This window comes from Erithacus rubecula (assembly GCF_903797595.1).
Source record: "Erithacus rubecula genome assembly, chromosome: 27".
Lineage (NCBI taxonomy): Eukaryota > Metazoa > Chordata > Aves > Passeriformes > Muscicapidae > Erithacus > Erithacus rubecula.
The window spans coordinates 1,592,710-1,615,353 of record NC_136679.1 but is presented as its reverse complement, the minus strand read 5'-3'; the positions used below and the strand labels follow the sequence as shown (position 1 = coordinate 1,615,353).

At 57.7% G+C, this 22,644-nt stretch overlaps 3 protein-coding genes across 15 annotated transcripts in view; 1 reads left to right on the top strand and 2 right to left on the bottom strand.

Annotated features, from left to right (window-relative positions):
• IKZF3 (IKAROS family zinc finger 3) overlaps window positions 1-8,076 on the top strand; it is a 56,899-nt gene extending 48,823 nt beyond the window's left edge. For all 10 annotated transcript variants that reach the window (XM_079327553.1, XM_079327548.1, XM_079327551.1 and 7 more), the window contains 2 exons: window positions 2,045-2,161; window positions 5,598-8,076. In XM_079327553.1, the coding sequence (XP_079183679.1) occupies window positions 2,045-2,161; window positions 5,598-6,295 (815 nt within the window). In that variant the 3' untranslated portion in view covers window positions 6,296-8,076. The remainder of the gene's footprint in view (window positions 1-2,044; window positions 2,162-5,597) is intronic.
• Window positions 6,856-14,192, bottom strand: RDH8 (retinol dehydrogenase 8). Its single transcript, XM_079327558.1, has 6 exons — window positions 14,091-14,192; window positions 13,855-14,016; window positions 13,102-13,281; window positions 12,936-13,029; window positions 12,659-12,842; window positions 6,856-11,962 (listed from the first exon to the last, which is right to left on the bottom strand). The coding sequence occupies exons 1-6, from the start codon at window positions 14,185-14,187 to the stop codon at window positions 11,723-11,725; spliced, it is 957 nt and encodes a 318-aa protein (XP_079183684.1). The 5' UTR covers window positions 14,188-14,192; the 3' UTR covers window positions 6,856-11,722.
• A 333-nt stretch (window positions 14,193-14,525) lies between these two features.
• Window positions 14,526-22,071, bottom strand: GRB7 (growth factor receptor bound protein 7). Of its 4 annotated transcripts, none has more exons than XM_079327545.1 (15): window positions 21,763-22,071; window positions 19,507-19,645; window positions 19,260-19,404; window positions 18,527-18,683; window positions 18,328-18,449; window positions 18,173-18,247; window positions 17,210-17,347; window positions 17,020-17,130; window positions 16,812-16,910; window positions 16,440-16,520; window positions 16,199-16,315; window positions 16,060-16,120; window positions 15,889-15,976; window positions 15,472-15,572; window positions 14,526-15,397 (listed from the first exon to the last, which is right to left on the bottom strand). In XM_079327545.1, the coding sequence occupies exons 2-15, from the start codon at window positions 19,635-19,637 to the stop codon at window positions 15,117-15,119; spliced, it is 1,707 nt and encodes a 568-aa protein (XP_079183671.1). In that variant the 5' UTR covers window positions 19,638-19,645; window positions 21,763-22,071; the 3' UTR covers window positions 14,526-15,116. The 4 variants fall into 4 exon arrangements, with proteins under 4 accessions (XP_079183671.1, XP_079183669.1, XP_079183670.1 ...); XM_079327543.1 differs by having other exon boundaries at window positions 18,173-18,250; window positions 21,763-22,070; XM_079327544.1 differs by lacking the exon at window positions 21,763-22,071 and adding an exon at window positions 20,672-21,127 and having other exon boundaries at window positions 18,173-18,250.
• Window positions 22,072-22,644: the final 573 nt, after the last annotated feature.

Genomic DNA, 22,644 nt, shown 5'->3' with positions numbered 1-22,644 from the left:
CTTCGTGCAGCTTTTACATCATGTCTGGCCATTTCATGCTGGGAGCAGGGATGAATATATTTATGGGAACCTCCAAACACAGTGGAGTAATTTGGAATAAAGCTGAGACTAGGAGAGCAGTGTGTTATTACCTCCAAGGCACTCCATGCCCTGCCAAGGTTCCAGGACTGTGACTGAGTGGAGCCAGACCCTGTCCCATCCTCCCTGACTCACATTTGTAGCTGGTGTTTGTGGCACCAAGTACCTCTGAAACACTTTTCATTTTCAAACTGCTGAACAAACATGAACAAATAGTTCTGGCTGAGGTTTGGTGAGTCATGGTTTGTGCTGACTGAAACTCGTGTTATCAGGAGCAGCACTGACAAACAGGTACAGAGGCTGCACAGAGCTGGGAAGGATGAAGCTGCACTTTCAGCACTGGGCAAACAGAAATTTAAGTCTGATACTCAATAAATCTGTGTTTAGCAGGACTGAAGTGATAGCAGAGTGCTCTTATTGCTTTTCTCTGGCACTGCTTGTCTCTTACTTATGTTTCATATATTCAGGGAGACCTCATTTTGGCCTACCAGGGGTTTCTAAAAAGGAGGCAGAAGGGTTTTTTATACTGGCAGAGAGTGACAGGGGAGGGACAATGGTTTTAGGGCAGGGTTGGATGGGATGTTAGGAAGAAATTCTTCCCAGTGAGGGTGGTGAGGCCCTGGCACAGTTTGCTCAGAGAAGCTGTGAGTGTCTCATCCCTGGAAATGTCCAAGGCTGGGTTGGATGAGGCTTGGAGCAAACTGGGACAGTGGAAGGTCTTCAGGGTGGCACTGGATGATCTTCAAGGTCCTTTCCAACTCAAATCATTCCATATTTCCATGATTCTGTATTTAGATATGATGATGTATGTACAGTAACAAAACAACCAGGACTCTTTCACAGTGAGATCCAACCTTTTATAGCACCTTGGGAAAGTAAATCACCCCTCACTGTCCTCAGCTTGTGAATCCAAATTCCTACAGACTCAAGCAGTCCATTAAGATGTGTCCAGTTCTCAGCACAGTGAACCCTGTCACTGATCCTCTTAGCAATGACTTTCCTCTTTATTGTAATTTTTGACATAAAAGTACTGGTCCAGATGGGTGTTGCTGAGGTGTGAGCAGGGTTTGGGGGGGAAGCCACAGCAGTTATGATCAGTATTAGTGTGGTGGTAGTGATATGAGGTGGCAGCTCTCCAGCTCTGCAGCCTCCAGGAGCTGAGAGCAAGCACAGTTTCTGTGCAGTGCTGGGCACTGCTTAGCACAGCTGAGGGGAGCTCTGGAAAATGGGAAAAGCCTTAATTAGCCCAATCCCAAGGGAGTCATCACAGGGCACAGGTATTTTTCCAAAAATTAGAAAATTAGGAGGTTGTAAGTTTTAAAACACAGAGGAAACCTCCATAGTTAGTTTTAGCTGTAGCATTTAGGAAAAACTATTAAGCAGCAGTAACACCTGAGAAAAAAAAAAGAGTTAAAATTTTGAATTTTGAAAGGTTTTATTGCTTTTATTTTACTGGAACACTGATCTATATCATACAAGTTTCTTAGTGATTCGTTAAGACATCTATGACTGATATCTGAAAGGTTAAGCAAAAGCACTGAGTGTCTCCTGCAGTTTGAAACACTGAGTGTGCAGGTGTCACCCAGCCTTACTCAGAATAAAAAAGAAAGGCCAGCACAGCTTTTCTCTCCATCTGCAATTTAACCAAGCTCCCAGCCAGTTCATTTACTTCCACTCACTGGTGAGTTCTGGTTTGTGCTGCCCCCTGAGTGAGCTCAGGGCTGTGCTGCCACTGACCACAGCGGGTGCTCAGGGAGCAGGAATGACAGAAAAAGCAAAACCAACTTTGCATTATATCTCCAAACTGTTTCCTCCAGTTATGTGGCTGATTGGTGATTAAACCAGACAGATCTTCCTTTTTTTTTTAAATTTTTCTTTTCTTTTTTTTTTCCTTTTCACCTACGTGTTGTGTTTTTTTTTATTCTCTCTCTCTTTTTTCCCTTCCTTTTCACATTTTCCAACGTAGCCAGCGTGGAGGCAAGGCACATCAAGGCAGAGATGGGGACTGAAAGAGCCCTTGTGCTGGACAGGCTAGCAAGCAACGTGGCAAAGAGAAAAAGCTCAATGCCTCAGAAATTTATTGGTAAGAACAAAACCCCTTTTCATCTGCAACAGTTAAATACGTGTGGGTCGGTTACAAACAGTACAATGCCTCTGCTTCTTTTAAATATCCTGCTCAAGCTTAACATCTAATGCAAAAGAATAAAGTAACACTGATTTTAGTGATGGGGTTTTAGTGATTTGTTGTAAGGGGTTGTTTAAAATAAAAATAATTTATTCTGTTGGATGCTTAAACTAGATAGAAGATACTGTTGTGACTTCTGTCTTTATGGAAGTGATTTATAAATATATTTTATGAGTTTTCACGTGCCATTTCTGTGCCTATGTACCTGAAATGTTCTCTGCTAGGATGTAGAACAGACAAAGAACAGCAAGGTTAATGTTTTCTCAGCAGGAGCTGAAGATTCCTGCATAAGGCCTAAAGACACAAGAGTATTGGATTTCTCTTAGTCATCCTCCTAAATTTGTCCATGATTAAAAAATATCAAATCCTTTCTTGTGGTAATTTGAGCAAGCAGACGTTTCCATAGTATTTTCTTTGCATTTAATTGTACATGATCAGAGTTTTGCATGTTGGGGATCTTAAATACTAGTTGGGCAGGTTCTGGGTTTCACTGAACACCTGACCCTCTTGGCCAGTTTTATTTCATCAACCTGCCTTTAAAGAAAATAAAATACAACCAACCCTGTGTCCTAAGGAAAACCCTTAGTCAGCAGTTATATAATATTGGTGCTGATGAAGCCTTATTTGTGCTCTTTGAAGGGTTATATAAGGTAACAAGTGCTTTGTTGGTTGTTTTGGTTTTTTTTTTATGGCTCAATATAAAGTTCACCCTCCAAGTGGGGCCCATGTGACAGAAATATGGGCTGGGAGGGCAGGCAGGGCTCCCACAGCTGCTGCAGCCAAAGCCTTGGCATGGGCTGCACCAGCTCCAGAGCCAGGTAAAGGTGAGCAGCTGGATTTATGCAGGTAAAACTGTGCAGATGGATTCATTCCAGTTAAAGGTGTGTAAGCTGGATCCATCCAGGTAAAGCTGGGCAGATGGATCTACCCAGGTAAAGCTGGGCAGATGGATTTATTCAGGAAAAGCTGTGCAGATGAATTCATCCCAGTGAAAGGTGTGTGGCCAGATCCATGCAGGCCAAGCTGTGCAGCTGGATCCATCCACACAGGAAACCAGCTCAGTTTTTGAAGGTAATGGAGCTCTTAGTGGGTTTGGTGGGTAGCACTGGGCTTTCATCTATGAAAACTAGTCACATTTATTTTTTTATTTTACATTAGTGTGGCTTTCTAAAGGTCACCTTGCTGCACACTCCATCTGAGTGCTCAGGATTGAATCCAGGGCTTGGTCCTTACATGCCTTGCTGTGGTTCAAAATGCAATACTAATGCAAATGGGTTTGTAATCCTTCAGGTTCCTCTATTTTAGCTTTTTTCAGCTCTCTCATTGTGCAATCCCAACCAGTCTGACCTTTCTGATTTTATTAAACACGTCTGCAGCAGGATGCACCCCCTCAGCATAAGCCTAACATGAAGAACAAGTGGGTTTGGGGTTTCCTCTGTGAGCCAATGAGTTCCTGTGTGGCCCAGATCCTCTGGGATTTGTGTTAGTGCTGGATGCCATGAACTAGCACTGCACACACAGGTGATTGTGTGGAGAAGCTGGAGAACCCATCACAGATCACCTAAAGGCACAAAATAACCAATTTTTGACTGTTTTTCTAGGACTTCCGTGATTTTTCTTGTTAAATTTGTGAAAACATTTCCTCCTCACTTACCTCTGTATCTGTGGGAAGGATGTTTTCAGGAGCAGGCTGTCCGACCTTGCTCTGACTCCTGTGCCTTTCTGACCTGTCCCTGTCAGAGCTCAGATCTGCCAGGCCAGTGCAGGGATTCCTTGGGAAATCTGGGAATGAGTGCTGATGTCTCATTTAGTCAGGAAGCAGGGACAGGGATATACACAAACAAGGCATCTTTGTTTGCCTCATTTCTCTGAATGAACTCTATTGATTGGATGAAAAACCCCTTTATTATAATTGGAGGGCTCTGCAGAGATTCAGACAAGCACCAGGAGTCTCACCCACTTTATTTTTCACATCTCCATCCCCAGTAGCTGCCTCGTATGCACCAGTACAAGTCCCACACAAGGGCAGGGATCACCAAACCCTGCACTTGACTCTTCACCTCTGCACCAGGCCCCACTTCAGAGCCTTTTCCTGGTGGATCTTAAAATCCACCAGGAATCACAGAGCACTGTGAGACCCTCAGTGATGATTCAGGAGTTTCCTGGTGTGTCACTTCCAACTCGGGATATTCCACAATCCTATGATCATACATCATGTTTTTTCATCTTTACAACAGTGAATCTTAACACCAAAATCTCTAGGGAATCCTGCCTATTTTTTTTTTTTCCTTTTTAAATTTCCAATTTATTCACATCTTTCACTTGCCTGGAGCTGGTTTTATGAGTCACCCAAAAGCACTGCAGCATTTTGTTTCCTTCCACGTGAAGCTGGATGGCGAGCGGCGCTGCGGGCTGGGAGCAGTTACAATCTTGCGGTTCCTTAACCTTTTGGAGTGTTTTAGAAGAGAAACGTGAGCTCCTGGTTTTCTGCCTCTGCAGTGAAACCCCACGAGTTTCATACACATTGAGTCACGGTGTTGACAGGTGACTGATAAACATCTGCACCAGTCGAGTTACCGTAACTAAGAGATTCGTGGATTTAATGTTTGCGAGTCACTTGCATGTGAAACCTTTCATCTGGTCTTTTTTCTTTTTTTTTTTTTTTTTTTTTTAAGCTGTGAATAAGTTTATGCTTTTAGTAACCACAGAATTCAGTTACTTATTTCTAGACATTCACCTCCAAAATGCCTTTAGTGCTTTTGGGGTGCAGTTTATTTCCCCCTTGCAGCTGGCACGGAGAACAGGAGTTGCACTGTGTGCCCGGAGAGGTGTGAGCAGAATTTCAGGTGCACTCCCTCCACTTCTGTCCAGTGAAGAGCTTTTCAACCCCCAGTACACCCAGAGGAAAACATTTTTTTCCACTAACCCCGTATCAAGTGACCCTAACTGTGGGAAGTTTATACCTCTATTTATATCTACCAGTATTAGATTACCTGAATGGCTGTGTAGAGAAAAAGCCAGGTATGGTGCAGAGGAAGCTGTAGTTATCAAAGGACAGTGGGGAAAACTGACTTTGGTGTCAAAGCCGAATCTCAGAAAGTACCCTCACCACCTCCTCTTATTTTTTTCTAAGTTTATTTCCAAGCCTGAGGTTAAAAAAAAATACAAAAAAAACCCCCAAAACCCCACCCAAAAGTTACTTGTGTCTGAGAACAGCCTCTTTCAGCAGAGAACACATCACGCCCCATCCCCAAAGATTTCTTTAGAAAAATCATCACAGTGTTTAGACAGCTCTTTACCCACCCAGGTAATTATCACCTCTCGTCTCTTGCAGGTGAGAAACGGCCCAACTTCGATATCAATTACAACTCCAGTTTCCTGTACGAAAAGGAGAGCGAGATGATGCACGGGCGCATGATGGACCAGGCCATCAACAACGCCATCACCTACCTGGGGGCCGAGGCGCTGCGGCCGCTGGTGCAGACCCCGCCCGCGCCCACGGCCGAGATGGTGCCGGTCATCAGCAGCCTCTACCCGCTGCCCCTGCCCCGCGCCGACGTCCCCAACGGCTCCGCTCCCGACGGCGACAAAAGCCACCTCAGGGACAAGAGCCTGTCCTCCGACAGGGGCCTTTCCCCGAACAACAGCGGCCACGACTCCACAGACACTGACAGCAACCACGAGGAGAGACCCAACCCCGCTTTCCAGCAGAGCCAGGTGATCGCCGCTCCCACCCGCAACGGCCTCCAGGCGCTGAAGGATTTCCCGAGACCCTACGACATCATCAAGCCGCCGGCCATCTGCCCGCGCGATGCCTTCAAGGTCATCAACAAGGAAGGCGAGGCCATCGGCGTGTACCGCTGCGACCACTGCCGAGTGCTCTTCCTGGATTATGTGATGTTCACCATCCACATGGGCTGCCACGGCTTCCGAGACCCCTTCGAGTGCAACGTCTGCGGCTACCGCAGCCACGACCGCTACGAGTTCTCCTCGCACATAGCGCGGGGAGAGCACAGAGCCGTGCTCAAGTGAAAGGACAGCCTCGCCAAGGTCCAAGGAGGTGTTTCCTGACAGAGGGAAGGCTTGGTTGGTTGGGGTTTTAATTAGTGTAATGAGATTTTTTGGGGTATTTTTCTAGGCTGGTTTTAAGTGTGTCACAAGGAGGTGGCGACTTTTCAAATTTGGTTTTTTTTCTGATAATTCAGTGTTCTGTAGCATCTCTGCCTGGCTGCTGTGGGGAGTGGGACTGTGGGAAACACCAGGAGCAGAGACTGGTTTTGATATGAACTTTATTTTTGTGAAACTTCAGAGCCATTTACGATGTTTTCAATTTTTAACCTGTGTTTGTTTTTATAGAGTTTGCTTTAAGTCAGCACAAAATATTTTCATGCCAATTCCCCTGCTCACTCAGGTGTACAGTCAGAGGTGTGTTGGAGGAGCATTTCCTGGTTATAATCCCAATGGCCTCCCAGTTGCTCATCACCAAAACAAGGAAAATGAGAGCAGGAAAGGGGAGGGATTAATTCCTCCCTAAAGATTTTCCTCTAAGCCCAAACGAGAGTGTGGCACACTTTCATTCTTCTTACTTGTTGACTTTCTTTAAAGTTACTCAGTAAGAGGAAAATAAGAAATTAGTCCTATTTGGGGGTGGGATTTTTAACAATACATATTTTTGGGATACCCAGTGAAGTCATCCACGTGGCCTGGAGGAAATCCCAATTTTCATTGCTGGAAACTCCTCCTTTCTGATGGGAGCCTGGAAGGAGGATGAAGCTGTGCTGTGTGTTGTGCCTCTGCCTTGCTCTCACAGCAGGACATGTGGCCGTGCCATCCATGTCCCCACAGGCTGCCTGTGGACAGGTGAGACCTCAGGCAGGTGGATGAGAGCCACACCCACACCAGGACATCCCTCAGGGGGTGCAGCTCCACACCCTGAGCAGGTGCCATCCCTTTGAAACTGGTTTTTACAACAGTTCCTTGAGTCTCCCCGTGGCCCTGCAGCTGTGTCAGTGTCCCTGTGCTGCAGAGGGGTTTGGAAATGGCTTTGCTGAGTGAAGGTTTAGTCTTTGCAAAGTATTTTTGTATCTCATCGTTAGGAGTGTTCTGCTGGACTTTCTGCATCGCTTGTGTGGTTTGAGAGCTGTGTTGCTTTTGTGTTATCCCTGGTGATCCAATCACTTCCCTGAGGGAAGGTTGGAGAACTGAGGGTCAAATACTGAAATTAATCCCTCCCTCTGAATTCTTTTGGCTCGGTTATTTTCTCCCTGAATTTTAAGGTACAAAATAAGGAATTTATATTCATTTTTCCCACTAAGGGTGGGTCTGGAGAGGCATAAATCAGCCTGCAGTGTGCCTGAGTATCCAGAGTGCTGTGGAAATGCTAATCCAGCATTTCCTAATGCTAATCCTGCTATCCCTGGGGTTGAGGAGAACTCTTTTGCTGTTATGTGTGGAGCTGTAAAGCAGGTTTAGGATGTTTCCCAGAGCCCCATGATGACAAAGGTGCATGTTGGCTCTCCCCCAGTGAACATCCATGTCACAATGTGAACAATGCTCCTCCTGTGAGGGAGGCTGCAGTTCCACCAAGGACCAGCCCCAAGGGCCAAGCTTTTGAGTCCACAAAACAGAGGGAAAGGGAGCAAGAGAATTCCCAGAGAACAAAGAGAAGGTTGCCCTGACATTTTAAAGTCCAACATTTTTAGGATGTTGAGGTTGTCTTTATCAGTTTCTAATTTTGTGACAAGTTTGCTTTTCAACGGCTTAGTTTTCAAGACCAAAGAATTGTTAATAAATAAATAAAATATTTAAATAATGATGATGTCCTGACTTGAGGGCAGGCAAAGGCAGGTTCTTAAAGGAGAAATGTCTCCTGGAGCCATCCAAAAATCTTATTTTCCATAAGTAGGTTGGGTAATGGATTCATCCAAGAATACACTTGAATTTTCCCTTCACATCCCATCTCTCACCCCTGTCCCACAGTGCTGCCCCTGGAGCTGCTGGCTTGGGAGGTGGGAATCCCACTGGGCCAGGTCTGGATGTTGAGGGGCTGTGCTGGTCCAGGGCAGGTCTCTGAGCTTGGAGGAGCTCTGGGAAAAAAAGACAGAAAAACCACTGGTACTGGTTGGGAGCCTGATTTATTCTGCTTCTGTCTTGGTTATTTTGGACTGGAACAGGTTTGAAGCATTCTCCAGTGCCTTGCTGTGTCCATCTGATTTGATTCTTCATTTACTGATGAGTTACACCCCAAGAGTGGGCAGGGGACACTCAGGGAAGGAGCTTTTGGCACCAAATGAGCCTCTGGTGCCTAAGGGTTCAATAAAGTTTTTTAAATGTCGGTAAATAAATGTCAGCCATAAAAACAGAGCTGGGAAGTGCCCAGCAGAGCTGGCTGAGGTGTGGGAACGAGTGCTGGGGCTGGAGCTGCTGGTGCCCATCACCTCTGGGACCTGTAAATCCCGCAGGTGTGATGGCAGCTGTGGCTGTGTCCCCGCGGGGTGCCGAGCTGTGCTCAGCAGAACCAGTCACTCAGCGCACTAACCGACACAGCCAGAGGTGTAAAATAACATCGTCTGCTCCTCTGGCTGCTGGGAAATGGTGTTGGACACAGTTTTGGTGAATAGAGGAACAATTCCACCGCAGAGCTGCGGGGTGGAGGCAGCTCAGCCCCACGCTCGGGCTGCGGGGTGGGCTCGTGGTTCCCGGGGGTGCCGGGGCTGCGGCAGCCAGATGGAAACATCCCGGCGGCGGAGGGTGGAGGCTCACACCAACCCCCCGGCCCTTTTAGCACCTGCTGCACCAGGCTGACGTCGTTCGCGCTTGTTTCATTCCCCCCTGACACCTTCTGCTGCAAGAGCTGGACACGCTTGAGAAACAGAGACGGAAAAAAAAAAAAAAAACAAAAAAACAAAAAAAAAAAAAAAACCGAGAAGAAAGTCAGAGGATCCTTTTTCTATTTTCCCTTCACTTCCTTCCCAGCCTGGGCGCGACTCAAGCACTGAGGGATCTTCCCCCTGCTGCTACCCGGAGATTCCGAGGGCTGGGTGAGACTGAGCGGGCTCGGGGCTGGGGACAGCGAGTCCCACGGCGTCTTCTCATGCTGGTTCGTCCCTTAATAGGAATTGGTTTGATCCAAAACCCCTCAGCCTTCTCCTTCCTGGAGCCAAACGCCTTTAAAGGCTTACAGAAACTTTCAGTTGGTGTTGTGACAGAGAGATTCTTATCTGCTGATAGCTGTAATCGTGATAGAGCACAGAGGAACTCGTTTCTCCTGTCGTCGTGTTGAAACACGCTTCCTAACGCACAAAAAATCCCGTAAAACTTCCTGGTGCTGGTCTGCATCCTCGGAGCATCCCGGCCGGATCCTGCTCCCACGGGGAGCAGTCCAGCACCCAAAAACCCGTCGGTGCCGGGAGGGGACAGGGAGGACTGAGTCACTGTCACCACCTCCTCCGTGTCCCAATTCCCCAGCCGTGCACTGAGTCACGCTCCCCGCGCCGGCCCGGCGGGGACCCGCGGCGCTTTCCCACCCTGCCGTGGGTCGGGTTCCCAAATCTGGGGAGCAGGGGGTGAGCAGAGCCACCTCTGTGCTGAGCGACAGCGGGAAGGGCCTTTGGAAGTGTCCCCAGCTCTGGCACCGCCAGCGGGGAGCTCTGCAGCACCGGGACAGGGCCGCGACTGTCACCGGGGCATCAGGACGGGGGCAGCAGGTTTGTGTCACGCCTGATGCCCCCCTCGCTGCGCCGGGAGGGAAGTGAAGCCCCCGGGGAGGAGCCGAACCTGCCCCTCCAGCCGGGTTATATCGGGCGCCACATTTGCATGGCAGCGAGTCGGCACCTGGCAGTGAAATCCTCGGGGGATCGAGGACACGGGGAGCGGCTGGCGATTGTCACACGCCGGCGACAGGAAAGTCCCAGCAGAGATTGTTTTTAGAAGAATCTACTTCCAGCCCGCCCGGCTCCAGCCCCTGCGGAGCTGCGGCAGTGGTGGGATGGGGGGTCATGGTGCTGGGCTCGAAGTGCTGCTCCACGGCCACAGAGGATGCTCCAGGTGGGAGGTGATGCTCCTCATCCTCAAACACAACCCAGGTGTCCCTCACCCCTTGGGTGTTCCCCCCTCTCTCTGCCCGTGACCGCCGTGAGCAAGGCTGGGGCTGTCACTGTTCCCCCCAGACCCCACTGTCCCCACCCGCACTCAGAGATGGGGCTCATCCTGCTCCCCCAGTTCCCCCAGCACCACTGCTGCTCCCCTGACCACTGGGGGACACCGTGGGGCTGGGGGTGTATGAGGGGGGTCCTGTCCTCCCTCAGCCCCGTTTCCCACAGCCGTGGCTTTGTGCCGGGGGCCCCCCCTTGCTGCTCCCCAGGGCCGGGTAGAGTCACGCCTACCCCCCCATCCTGCCCCCCAAGCGGAGAAAGTTAGTCAAATCTGCAGAAACCACAGCCTGGGGGGAGGCAGCGGCACTGTCACAGCTTTGATGTCACCCCTGCACGTCCCACAGGTGCTGCCATCGCCCCGGGACCACGGTCCCACCGCCGCTTTGCCATTAACTCGTGCGAGAAGGGGGGGATCATGCAAAAATATTTCCTTCCCCACCTCCATCCTGTCCCCACGGTCCCTGGAGCCGGCGGGGCTCGGAGAGGACACGTGCGAGGCACACGGAGCTGCAGCCGCTGCCATCCAGCCCTCTCAGGGGGGCTGGGGTCCCTCCAGGGTCCGGGGGCTGTGCCGGGGGGTGCAGGGAGAGCCAGGAAGGTTTCTGAGCAGCGGGGCTGATTCATGCCGGGCCTCCTGCGGTTTCCCCTTGTGCTCACCTCCCGGTGCTGTCACGCCAAGCGCCCACACCGCAGTGAACCCACCCCACCGGGAGATGGAGGGGAGCCCCTGGGGCAGCGTGAGCTGCTGGGCTCCCCTGCACCCACCCTGCACCAACCCTGCACCCAGTCTTTGCCATCCATCCCAACCTGCACCAGTCCCTGCACCCCGTTTGCACCCCAAATGTCCCACCCCGTGCCCCTCTGAACACACCACACCCCTCACACTCTGCTCTCCGCCCTCCCAACACATCCTGCAGGGCTCAGTGCCAGACAGGGGTGACACAGAACCCCCCACCACGGGACATTCCCGACCCCACAACAGTGCTGGAGGAAGGAGGATGTAGCACCAGCGGGTGACGGGGTGAGGTCCCCTGGGTGTCACACGGAGCTGCAGGTGTCCCAGGGGAGCAGGAGGCGGGCAGGGAGCAGCTGCCAGCCCTTCCCAGCCCCGTCACGGCCGCTGCACTTCCAGAGGAAGCTGCTCTGCGTTGCTCACCCGGCTCTGATATAAATACCCTCCCCATTTTAATGCGGCGGCGGCGGCTGCTATTTCGGGCCGGGAACGGGAAGCGAAACCCTGCGCGGGTCCCGGCCCCTCGCCCTCGCCCCCGGGATGGGCTGGGCAGTGCCCAGGGGCCACAAGGGCTCATTTGAAGCCCAGGAGCCGAGCGCCCGCCTTGACTTTCTGTGCCTTCCAGCGGAGCAGGCGGATGGCGCGGAGGCCAAACCGCAGCACCGCGTCGTACTTGAACACCAGCTTGTAGAAGGCGTCGGTGATGAGGGCGCCGCTGGGGTCGGCGTGTTTGAGCGCGGCCATCGGCGTGTACGCCACGTTGGTTTGATGCCGGAACGGCGGCCGAGCAGCCTCGATCACCCGCAGGGTGTGCTGTGCGTGGGCATGGCACTGTCGCCTTCCTGTCCCCGCAGCCCCACCCCAGCCCCCGCCCACCCCATCCCCTTTCAAACCTGAGTGCATCCCATCCCCATCTGCACCTCCATCCTCATTCACATTCCCATTCACTCTCTTCCCATTCCCTATCCCCATTCCCATCCCAGCTCCTTCCCATTCATTTCCTATCCCCATACCAAGGCCCTCCTATCCTATCTCTATCTCTAATCTATCCCACCTCACCCCATCACCATTCCTATCTTATCCCCAACTCCTTTCTATTCCATTTCTATCTTTATCCTATCCCAACCCATCCCCATCCCATCCTACCCCATTTCCATACCTTGTAATTCCCATTCCATTTCCCTCCCATCTCCACCCTCAGTTGCTTCCCATTTGATTCCCATTTGATTCCCATTTGATTCCCATCCCATCCCATCCCATCCCATCCCATCCCATCCCATCCCATCCCATCCCATCCCATCCCATCCACATTCCCATTCCCATTCCCATTCCCATTCCCATTCCCAGCCAGGCTCAGCCCCATCAGGATGGAGCAGTCTGGGTGTGAGCAGCCCCACTGCTGGCTGGGCATCACCATTCCTTGTTGGGGCTAATTGACACCTCTGTCCAGTCCAGCCCAACCCAACAGGGCACCCCCCAGCCCACTGGGGCCCCCTGCCTGCCTGTCACCTCAGCAATGTCCTCGGGGGTCTGGCCCAGGCTGGTGAACACATCCCTGGAGTTCTTCAGGTAGAGCTTGGTGAAGATTTCAGCTGTCTCAGGGTCAGTCCGTGAGTAGTCGGCGCGTTCGGCTTCCTCGTACAACTTTGTCTCGAATTCTGTCATCACCGGCCCTGGCTCCACCAGGCTGATCCTGCCCAGGGATGTGGCACTGAGCACTGGGCACCCCCAGACTCCCCAGACCCCCCAGCCCCAGGGGCTGCACGCCCACCTGCCCCTCACTCACGCCACGTTGAAGCGCAGCGCCTGCACCACCAGGCTCTCGCAGAAACCCTCCACCGCGAACTTGGAGGCTGAGTAGATGTCATTGAAAACGATGCCTGGATGGTTGGGGAGTCCCAGTCAGGGCTGAGTGGGGGCTGGTTCCCCCAGGGCACCCCATTTGCCCCTACCCTGCAGGCCCATGATGCTGCTGATGACGACGATGTGGCCCCCGCGGCGCCGCTTCATGTCGGGCAGCACCTCCTTGACCAGGCGCACGAGGCCGAAGAAGTTGGTGTCCATGAGGCTCTGCATGGCTGCCAGGCTCTGGCACTCCAGGGGTCCTGCCATGCCCACCCCAGCATTGCTGACTGTGGGAAGAGGGCATCAGTGGAGTGAGCCCTGGGCAGGGTCATCCTGCTCTCTGGGTATATGGGGTCCCTGGTGCAGGGTGTCCCTGGCATAGAGAGTCACTTGTGTGTGGGTTCAGGGTTCCCAGTGTTCAGAGGGTTCCCAGAATGGGATGTCCTGAGTCTGGAGGGTCCCAGATGCAGGGAATGTGCCAGCACAGAGGGTCCCTGGTGCAGGGTGTCCCTGGCATAGAGAGTCACTTGTATGCGGGGTCAGGGGTCCCTGGCACAGAGGGTCTCCAGTGCTCAGAGGATTCCCAGTGTTCAGAGGATTCCCAGTGTTCAGAGGGTTCCCAGAATGGGATGTCCTGAGTTTGGAGGGTCCCAGGTATAGGGAATGTGCCAGCACAGAGGGTCCCTGGCATGGGCAGTCCCTGCTGCATGGGGTCAGGGTCATGAGGTGTCCCCGACACGGAGGGTCCCAGTGCTGGAAGCACAAATGGTCCCTGGCAAGGGACAGCCCCCAGTAAGGGGTCCCCATCACGAAGAGTCCCCACACCGGTGTCGCTGTGGGAGGGGAATCCCAGGGCTCACCCAGGATATCGACGTGTCGCCCGGGGATGCTGTCGAGGCAGGCGCGGATGGAGCCCTCGTCACACACGTCCAGCTGTTTGATCTCCAGCGTCCTGCCCAGCGCCGGCCCCGCCGCCGCCGCCAGCGCTTCGCTCCTGCCCACGTTCCGCATGGTGGCGATGACTGGGGGGGCACAGGCGGCTCAGCCCCCGCGGGCTCTCCCCGGGGGGCTGCGGGGGTCCCTCCGCCCCGCTCACCTCGGAAGCGGCGCTGCTTGTCCCTCGCCAGCCGCACGGCCAGCGCCAGCCCGATGCCGGAGGAGCAGCCGGTGATCAGCACCGTCTTGGGAGCCATGGCACGGCCTCTCCCCCCCGCGCCCCAGCCCCCCGCCTTTATAGCAGCTGCCCCAGCCCCAGCCCCCCCAAATCCGGGCCCTTAATCCCCCCTGGATAATCCCCCCTCCCGGGGATTTGCGGCGGCCGCGTGGCAGAGCCGCACGTGGTGCTCGGGGAGCACAGAGGAGCCTTTGTGTGGGACCCGGGGCACCGCGGGGACACAGCGGGACATGGGGACGCTGTCAGGCATGGGGACACTGTGGGAGATGGGGACAGTGCCAGCCGTGTGCCACCAGCACTGGGGGTCTCTGGGGATGGGAAGGAACAAGGCAGGAGATCTGCAAAAATAACCTTTATTATCACTGGTATAAAACACGTCCCAGTTCAACTGGCCTTGTGGAGACATGGGGGGACACGGTGATGGGTGCCCCCCTCATCCCCACACCCCAGGATCCCGCTGATGGGGACCCCAAAACACCCCTGGTGTGGGGGCAAGGAGTGCCAGGCCCCCGCAGGGACACTGGGGGCTGATGCTGTAGGGTGGAGGGGAGAAAGTGCTTGAGTGTGGGGGTCCTGGTGCTGGGCTGTGCTGAGCTGTGCCATGCTGGTGGTGCCAGGCTGTGCCAAATCATCCTGGTGGTGCTGGGCTGTGCCAAGCTGTGCTATACTGGCAGTGCCAGGCTGTACCAAACCACCCAACTGTGCCAGACTGTGCCAACCTGTGCCAAACCATCCCACTGGTGCCAGGCTGTGTCAAGCAGGTGCCAGCAGTGCCGGGCTGAGCTGTGCCATGTTGGTGGTGCCCAGCTGTGCCAAACTGTGCTGGTGGTGCTGGGCTGTGCCAAGCCATGCCATATCAGCAGGGCCAGGCTGTGCCAAACAATCCCAGTGGAGCCAAGCTGTGCCAAACCATTCCATGCTGGTGGTGCTGGGCTGTACCAAGCCGTGCTACGTCGGCAGTGAGACTGAACCAGAGAACGCCAGCAGTGCCAGACTGTGCCAAGCCACTCTGGCAGTGCCAGACTGAGCCAAACCCTGCCATGCTGGCAGTGCCAGGCTGTGCCAAACCCTCCTGGTGGTGCTCAGAGGGCCACGCAGGTGCAGTAGTGCCGCAGCTTGCAGGGCAGGATGCCACGGTTGATCTGGTGGAACTCCACCAGCTGGATGAGGTCGGCGAAGCGCGTCTGCCCGTCGTCCATGGTGAAGTAGAGCCGCCCCTCCTCCTCGCTCTGCGGGGGGCTGCAGGTCAGGACCCCTCTCCCTGACCCCCCCCCAGTCCCCTCAGCCCCGTGCTGGCACTCACTGGCAGGATGAGGTAGTGTTTGATGCGCTGCAGGTGACACAGGGACAGCACGAAGCCCTTGGGGTTCCGCTGGCTCTCCCGCACCAGGAAGACCCTGCGAGCTCCAGGGGTGTCACTGCTGGCCCCAGGTCCCCTCTGCCCTCCCAGTGTCACCCATGGGGTCCCACAAACTCCCTATGAAGACTGGGAGTAGCCTGGTACCCCCTGGGAGTTTTTGTGTCCCCCCCAGGAGGAGCCTGTGTGTCCCCCAAACCCTGCAAAATCCTGGGAGTCACAACCCCCCTGGGATCCCTCACCCCCACATCCCCCCAGGATCTGGGCTCCCCCCTGTGACCCTTGGGTTCCTGTACCTCCCTGGAATTCCACATCCCCCCAGGAGCCCCAGGGACCCCAATCCCCCACCCCAGGGTCCCGTACCCATCCACCAAGCCCTGGCGGCCGATGAGCTGCTGGGTGTCCTCCCGGGAGATGCGCCCGTGGAACCAGGGCTGGGTGCGGTGGATGGCTGTGGGGACAGGAGTGTCAGGCTTGGGGGGACCCCCTGCTCAGGGCAGGGACCCCCCACAGGGCACTGACCCCACGTCTCACCAGCACTGAGTGGGGAGCTGTGGCAGGCTGCGGGCAGGCTGTACCGGTGTGTCGTCTTCTTCTGGGCACACAAAGAAAGGAAGGGATGGTAGGGTGGGCTCAGGGGGACTCCCCCCGACTCCCCAGCACCCCAACTCACCCTCCAGGCCTGTGCCTCCTCCAGGGCTGCAGTCAGCACCTCATTGGGGTTCTCAATCACCCGGCCTGTGCATCCTGAGAAGTCCATGGCCACCAGGGCATTGTCTGAGACGCTTCGCTATGGGGGACAGGGGGGTCACTGGAGGGTCCCCACGGACCAGGGTCTGCAGGGGACAGGGGACACTCACCAGGGAGGTGGGGCTGATCCAGGGGGGTTGGCTCAGGGGGCAGGGGACACTCACCAGAGGCGTGGGGCCGATCCAGGGGGGTTGGCTCAGTCGTGCCTGTGCTTGCTGGTAGTTACGGTAGAGCTGCATCCCGTACTGGGGGAACAGCCCTGTCAGCTGGGGGGGCTCTGCTGTGGGGTGGGGGAGCCCCCAGGGACACCCAGGAACCTCCACAGCCACCTAGTGCAGCGGTGGGGACCTCTGCATCCCCTCCACATAGACACAGGGACACCCCACCCTGAAACATGTTCACTGGGATGGAATCATCCCTCCAGCATCCCTCTAGAACTCCTTCACATTTTCCCCCCTTGTACCTCTCCAGCACCTCCCCAGCATCCCTCTGCAGCATCCCAGTGTCCCCCCAGCATGGGGAGGCTCGGGGCTGACCTTGAAGAGGCGGAAGGCGGCCATCCAGCAGCTGCGGCTCTGCTCGTCCTCGCTGCAGAGCAGCTTCAGGCCCTTCACGCCGCTCCTCACCTTGTGGGGCTGCGGGAGAGGCCGGAGCCGTCACGGGGCAGCCCCGGGTGGCTCTGAGGGGACAGAGAGCCCTTGGCAGGGGGAGGTGCAGGGAATGACCCCACAGGGACATCCCCACCTTGATGCAGAAGCCGAACTCGGTGGGAGTCCCGTAGAGCTTCTTGCCCTGAGTCACGTAGTAGATGTTGGACTCGGTGAGGTCAGCGAAGTACTGCAGGTGCCGGGGGTCCTGGGGGGTGGGGGGGTGTCAGGGCTGGCCCCTTTGCACCCCCTGACTGTTCCCACTCCCCCAAACCCCCTGCCCTCACCTTGGAGGTGCCCTTGGTGGAGTAGTAGAGCCCCGAGCGGCGCAGGGAGAAGTGGAAACGCTTCCAGACCTTGCGCCCGGCCTCCCGCAGCTGCAGGAAGCCCTGGACCTCAGGGCAGCTCCCAGAGTTGAGGAAGTTCTGGGAGTGGGGACAACATGAAGGTTCAGGGGCACAGCAGGGTCCCCAGGGTGTGGCAGGGTCCCCAGGGTGTGGCAGGGTCTCCAGGCTGTGACAAGGTCCCCAGGGTATGGTAGGGTCCCCAAGGCAGGGCAGGGCAGGGCAGGGTCCTCAGGGTGTGGCAGGGTCCCCAGGGTGTGGTAGGATCCCCAGGTGACAGGGTTGGGTCCCCAGGGCAGGGCAGGCTCCCCAGGGCGTGGCAGGGTCCCCAGGGTGTGGCAGGGTCCCCAGGGCAGGGTCCCAAGGGCGTGGTAGGGTCCCCAGGGTGTGGCAGGATCCCCAGGTGACAGGGTTGGGTCCCCAGGGTGTGGCAGGGTCCCCAGGGCGTGGCAGGGTCCCCAGGGTGTGGCAGGGTCCCCAGGGCAGGGAAGAGTCCCCAGGGTGTGGCAGTGTCCCCAGGCCATGCAGGGTCCCCAGGGTGTGACAGGGTCCCCAGGGTGTGGCAGGATACCCATGGTAGGGCAGGGTCCACAGGGCAGGGTCCCCAGGGCATGGCAGTGTCCCCAGGGTGTGACAGGGTCCCCAGGGCATGGCAGTGTCCCCAGGCCATGCAGGGTCCCCAGGGCGTGGCAGTGTCCCCAGGGTGTGACAAGGTCCCCAGGGTGTGACAGGTTCCCCAGGGCAGTGTCCCCAGGCCATGCAGTGTCCCCAGGCCATGCAGGGTCCCCAGGGCGTGGCAGTGTCCCCAGGGTGTGACAAGGTCCCCAGGCCATGCAGTGTCCCCAGGGCAGTGTCCCCAGGCCATGCAGGGGCCCCAGGCCATGCAGGGTCCCCTGGGCACGGTACCTGGATGAGCTCAGAGTGTGCCATGCTCTTGTTGGCCTCCAGGCAGCTGGACACCATCACCTCGGGGAACAGCGACTGCTGGGGGGGGCAGAGGCTCAGCAGAGACCCTCGGGGTGCTGAGGGTGCCCGTGGGGGGCACAGGGGGTCCCACCTACCGCGTTGCTCTTGAAGAGCTCGTACTTGGCGAAGTTCTTGCGGAACACGAAGCGGCTGTCGGCACCCGGGGCCCAGGAGCTCTGCACCTCCACCACCGACTCGTGATCCTCCAGGCAGCGCTCTGGGGGGGGACAGGAGGGGCTCAGCAGGGTGGGGGTTCCACAGTTTGTCCCCTGCTGTGCCCCCACAGCTGCTCACCCAGCGCCAGGTGCTGGTGCAGCTCCACCAGGGCCCAGCTGTGGTCGTGCAGTGCCCGTGTCCGGCGCACCAGGGTGTCGCAGAGCTGCCGCGCCGTGGTGGCCGCTGACGCCTCCAGGGAGCGGCAGGCGCCGTCCTCACCGAACACCTTCACCACCTGGGAGGGGGCACAGGGGTGTCAGAGCCCCCCCAGCACGAGAGGACCCTGCAGAACCGCAGGTGAGACCATCCCTCTCCTCCAACCTCCTGCTCTCCAGTTCATTTGGGGGGGGGTCCCTGTCCTAAGGTTGAGGTTCCCCCTTACCAAGCCCTTGACTCATCTGGGTGGTGGTGCCATCCCAGGGATGGGATACCCTCTTCCCAGCCCCTTGACTCATATGGAAGGTGGTTCCTTCCCCAGGGTTGAGGTCTCCCTTTCCAGCCCCTTGGCCTCCTGGCTCAGGAGGGTGACACCTCTGTAGAGGGGTCCCTGTCCAAAAGCTGAGACCGCTTCCCACACCCTCAACTCATGGGAGGAGGTTCCTGCCCCACAGCTGAGATCCTCCCCTCTCCCCAGCCCCCTGTCTCTCATTTCCCATGGGAGCTGCCTTTGCTGGGAAGTCCCTGCCCCAAGATCAAGAATCCCCCCCCAGCAGAGGTGTCCCTGTCCCAAATCTCATCTCCCCCCTCCCCAGAACTGGCAGAGGTGTCCCTGTCCCAGATCCCAGCCCCCCTCCCCGTGCCCCTGACTCACATGGGAGGTGCCCTCTCGGGAGGGTGCCTGTCCCAGGGCCGGGCTGCTCAGGATGGGTGAGTTGGAGGGGCTGCAGAGCTCGGGGAAGGGGTTGGGGATGCTGGGCAGCGACGACGCTCGTGGCTCCTCCTGTGGTGGCTGCCGGCTGCAGGCACAGGGGGGGTGAGCTCTGTGCCCCCTGTGACCCCCCTGAGCACCCCCTGCCCCCCCATTAACCTCTCTGAACCCCCCCAGGTCTCAAACCCACCTGCTGCCGTGGATAAAGAGGGGCTGGGAGCGCTTGACCTCGGGTGGCCCCTCGCCCCCATCCCTCTCACCAGGACCCCCATCCTGCTCGGGGGGCTCCCAGAGGCTGCTCTGCTGAGCCCCCCCCTCCATGGCATTATCTGTGGGGAGAGAGGGGGAGTCTGGCACCGTCTGTTGGTTCCCACATTTGGGGGGCCATGGCCAGGTGTGGGCAGCCCCCACAGGACACCACACTGGGCTCTGTGTGGGCTCCCACCCTTGGCACCCACCCAGGGGTATTGACAAGCAGAACCCCAGTCCAGGCGTCCCAGTCCCCCCAGTCCCATCCAGGTGCTGGGGGCTGGCACATTACACTGATGGCAAGCACAGCCCACTATGAGACCCCCAAGAATCCCCCATATCCCTCATGGGACCCTCACCACGCCAACACTGAGAGTCTGGGGGGCACTGGGAGATGCTGTCTGAGCTTTGCCAGGCTGAGCTTTGCCAGGCAGAGCCGTGCCGGCGCCGTGGGGAGCAGGAAACCGAGCGTGGCGGCGGCGGCTCAGCCCAAACACCTCCTCGGGTCCGGCCAAACCAGTTCTGGCGGCCGCTCCCAGCTCCACCTCACCGCCCTGGCATCCGGAGCCCGGGCGGCCGCGCCGGGAGCCGGGGGCGAGGGAGCCGCCGTGGGAACCGCCGCCAGCCCCCCCGAGCTGGCACAATCCCCCCCGAGCTGGCACAGCCCCCCCCCGAGCTGGCACAACATCCCCCCGAGCTGGCACAACCCCCCCCCGAGCTGGCACAGCCCCCCCCCCCAGCTGGCACAGCCCCCCCCGAGCTGGCACAACCCCCCCCGAGCTGGCACAGCCCCCCCCGAACTGGCACAACCCCCCCCGAGCTGGCACAACCCCCCCCCCCCCCGAGCTGGCACAACCCCCCCGAGCTGGCACAGCCCCCCCCCGAGCTGGGACAGCCCCCCGAGCTGGCACAGCCCCCCCATGCTGCCACCCCCCGAGCTGGCACAACATCCCCCCCGAGCTGGCACAACCCCCCCCCCCCGAGCTGGCACAACCCCCCCGGTGCTGGCACAGATCCTCCCGAGTTGTCACAGCCCTCCCGAGTTGTCACAGCCCCCCCGAGTTGTCACAGTCCTCCCGTGCTGGCACAGCCCCCCGTGTCCCCACCCACGGCCGGTGCCACCGTGCTCGGACACAGCCCCGCTCGGACACGGCTCGGGAGCGACCAGGGATGTGCCAGGGCCGTGCCAGCACGTGGCACACGTAACACACACGTGGCACCTCGGCGGTGGCACTCGGTGGCCGCGGGCGCTGGACCCGGCGGTGGCAGGACACGGTGTAAAAATCGCGTTAATCATTGGCCCGCTGGATGTCCCTGTCCCCACCTCCTGCCACTCTCGGGGTCCAAGTCCATGGCTGGGCAGGACCGATGTCACCCCCATCACATCCCTGTCCCCATCCCAGCATCCCACCAGGACACTCTGCTCCATCCCTGCTCCCTGCCCTGGCTGTGTCCCCCCTCCCTGGCCAGACCCCGGGGTGAGCTGGGGACACAGGGACAGTCAGGGGTCAGGTAGGGTGATGCTGCTGGTGGGGGGACACAGCAGGGGACACGGGGGAATGTGACAGACAGGACACTGCCCAACCCATGGCCTCAGGTCCCCCCGGTATGAGCCAGGGCCTGGTGGGGCTCCAGCAGGGTGGGGACACACAGGGTGGGACAAACGGGGGGACACGGGGCTTTGGGCAAAGGCACAGGGGCCAGCAGGGTTATGGGGTGGGGGTCAAGACCACCAGGATCTGCCACAGAGCAGGGAGCCCAGGACCACCGAATTGAGGGGATGGTGTCCCAGGACACCAGGACTGAGGGACAGGATCCCAGAGCCAGCAGGATTAGGGGATGGGACTCCAGGGACACCAGGATTAAGGAATGGAATCACCAGGATAAGGGACAGGGTGCCGGGACCACCAGGGTTAAGGAACAGGATCCCAGCTGTGGGTGAGGGTCCCGGTGGGTGCCGAGGTTGGGGGGGACACAGAGGCAGCAGCGGAGCCGCGGCGGGACGGCGGGGGAGGAGGAAGAGCCGGGAGGAAGGCGGGAAGGAGAGAGGGAGGGAAGGAGGGAAGGAGGGAGGGAGGGAAGGGGTGCGGGCACAGCCACAGCTCCGGGGTCGTTCCCGGCGGGATGGGGCCAACACCCCGCGATGAGCAGCGACCCCCCCGGCCCCAGGAGCCCCCAGCCCGGTCCCCGCTCGTACCTGCAGCGCCCGCCGCCTCCCGGCACCGTCCCGCCGGACCAGGGATTCCTGTTCTCCCCGGCTTTATCTACCTGCGCCAGCTCCCGCCCCCGCCTGACATCACGATGCCCCGGGCCTGCTGCCCGGCACCGGCCCCCACCAGCACCCAGGGGAGCCCCCCAGCCCTCCCGGCCACGGGGAGGGGTGTCCGGCCTGATCCCGGCCCGCCCCCGGGGGGATGGACCCCCCAAACCCACCAGGCACAACCCCCCTGAGGTGGTGATGGGGAGTTTCCCACAATGCACTGGGGTGACCCCTGGAGCAGCCGGGGTCCCCTGGGATGTCCTGGGAGTGCAGACCCCACAGACCCCCCAGTCTATGCCCTGGGAGTCCCCAAACCAGGGTGTGGGGTTTGGGTTGGGGCATCCCCAAAGTGGGATCATATGGCAGGAGGGGGATGTCCCCATTGTCCCCTAAGGGATCCCTGCCAGGTGGGGCCATGGGGTGGGGGGGGGTCATAGGGGTCGCATGCAGCTCAGGGGCCCTTCCAGGAGGGTTTGGGAAGGGGGATATTTGGGATATGGGCATGCAGTGTGACATGGGGTCCCTCAGGGACTCTGTGGGGTCCCTTGTGGGTGTCCCTACATGGGGTCTGTGAATCCCCACTGAGGACTTGAGGAGCCAAGGGCTCAGAGTCCCTAGAGGTGTCACCATGGAGGGGTTATGGGGTCCCTGTGGGGATGCTGAGGGTTCCATGGGGTCCTATGGTTTTGTGGGGGGGGGGTCCAAGGCCCTACAGAACCCCCACAGGGGTTTTAGGTGTGAGTGCCACGGAGCAGTGGGGGTTCCTATGGCATTGAAGAGCTCCTGTGAGGGTCATTTCAGGTCCCACGGGTTCCGTGT

Bases quoted from the DNA above. Each gene is read 5' to 3' on its own strand.
- GRB7 (XM_079327543.1), bottom strand. From the start codon at position 19,637: ATGGAGGGGGGGGCTCAGCAGAGCAGCCTCTGGGAGCCCCCCGAGCAG. The intron at 17,348-18,172 runs GTACCGTGCCCA...CCCCACTCCCAG, and splicing joins CACACTCTGAGCTCATCCAG to AACTTCCTCAACTCTGGGAG. The intron at 16,521-16,811 runs GTCAGCCCCGAG...CTGTTCCCCCAG, and splicing joins CCGCCTTCCGCCTCTTCAAG to TACGGGATGCAGCTCTACCG.
- RDH8 (XM_079327558.1), bottom strand. From the start codon at position 14,187: ATGGCTCCCAAGACGGTGCTGATCACCGGCTGCTCCTCCGGCATCGGG. The intron at 13,282-13,854 runs GTGAGCCCTGGG...CTCTTCCCACAG, and splicing joins GCGACACGTCGATATCCTGG to TCAGCAATGCTGGGGTGGGC. The intron at 12,843-12,935 runs GTGAGTGAGGGG...ATCCCTGGGCAG, and splicing joins GCGCTGCGCTTCAACGTGGC to GATCAGCCTGGTGGAGCCAG.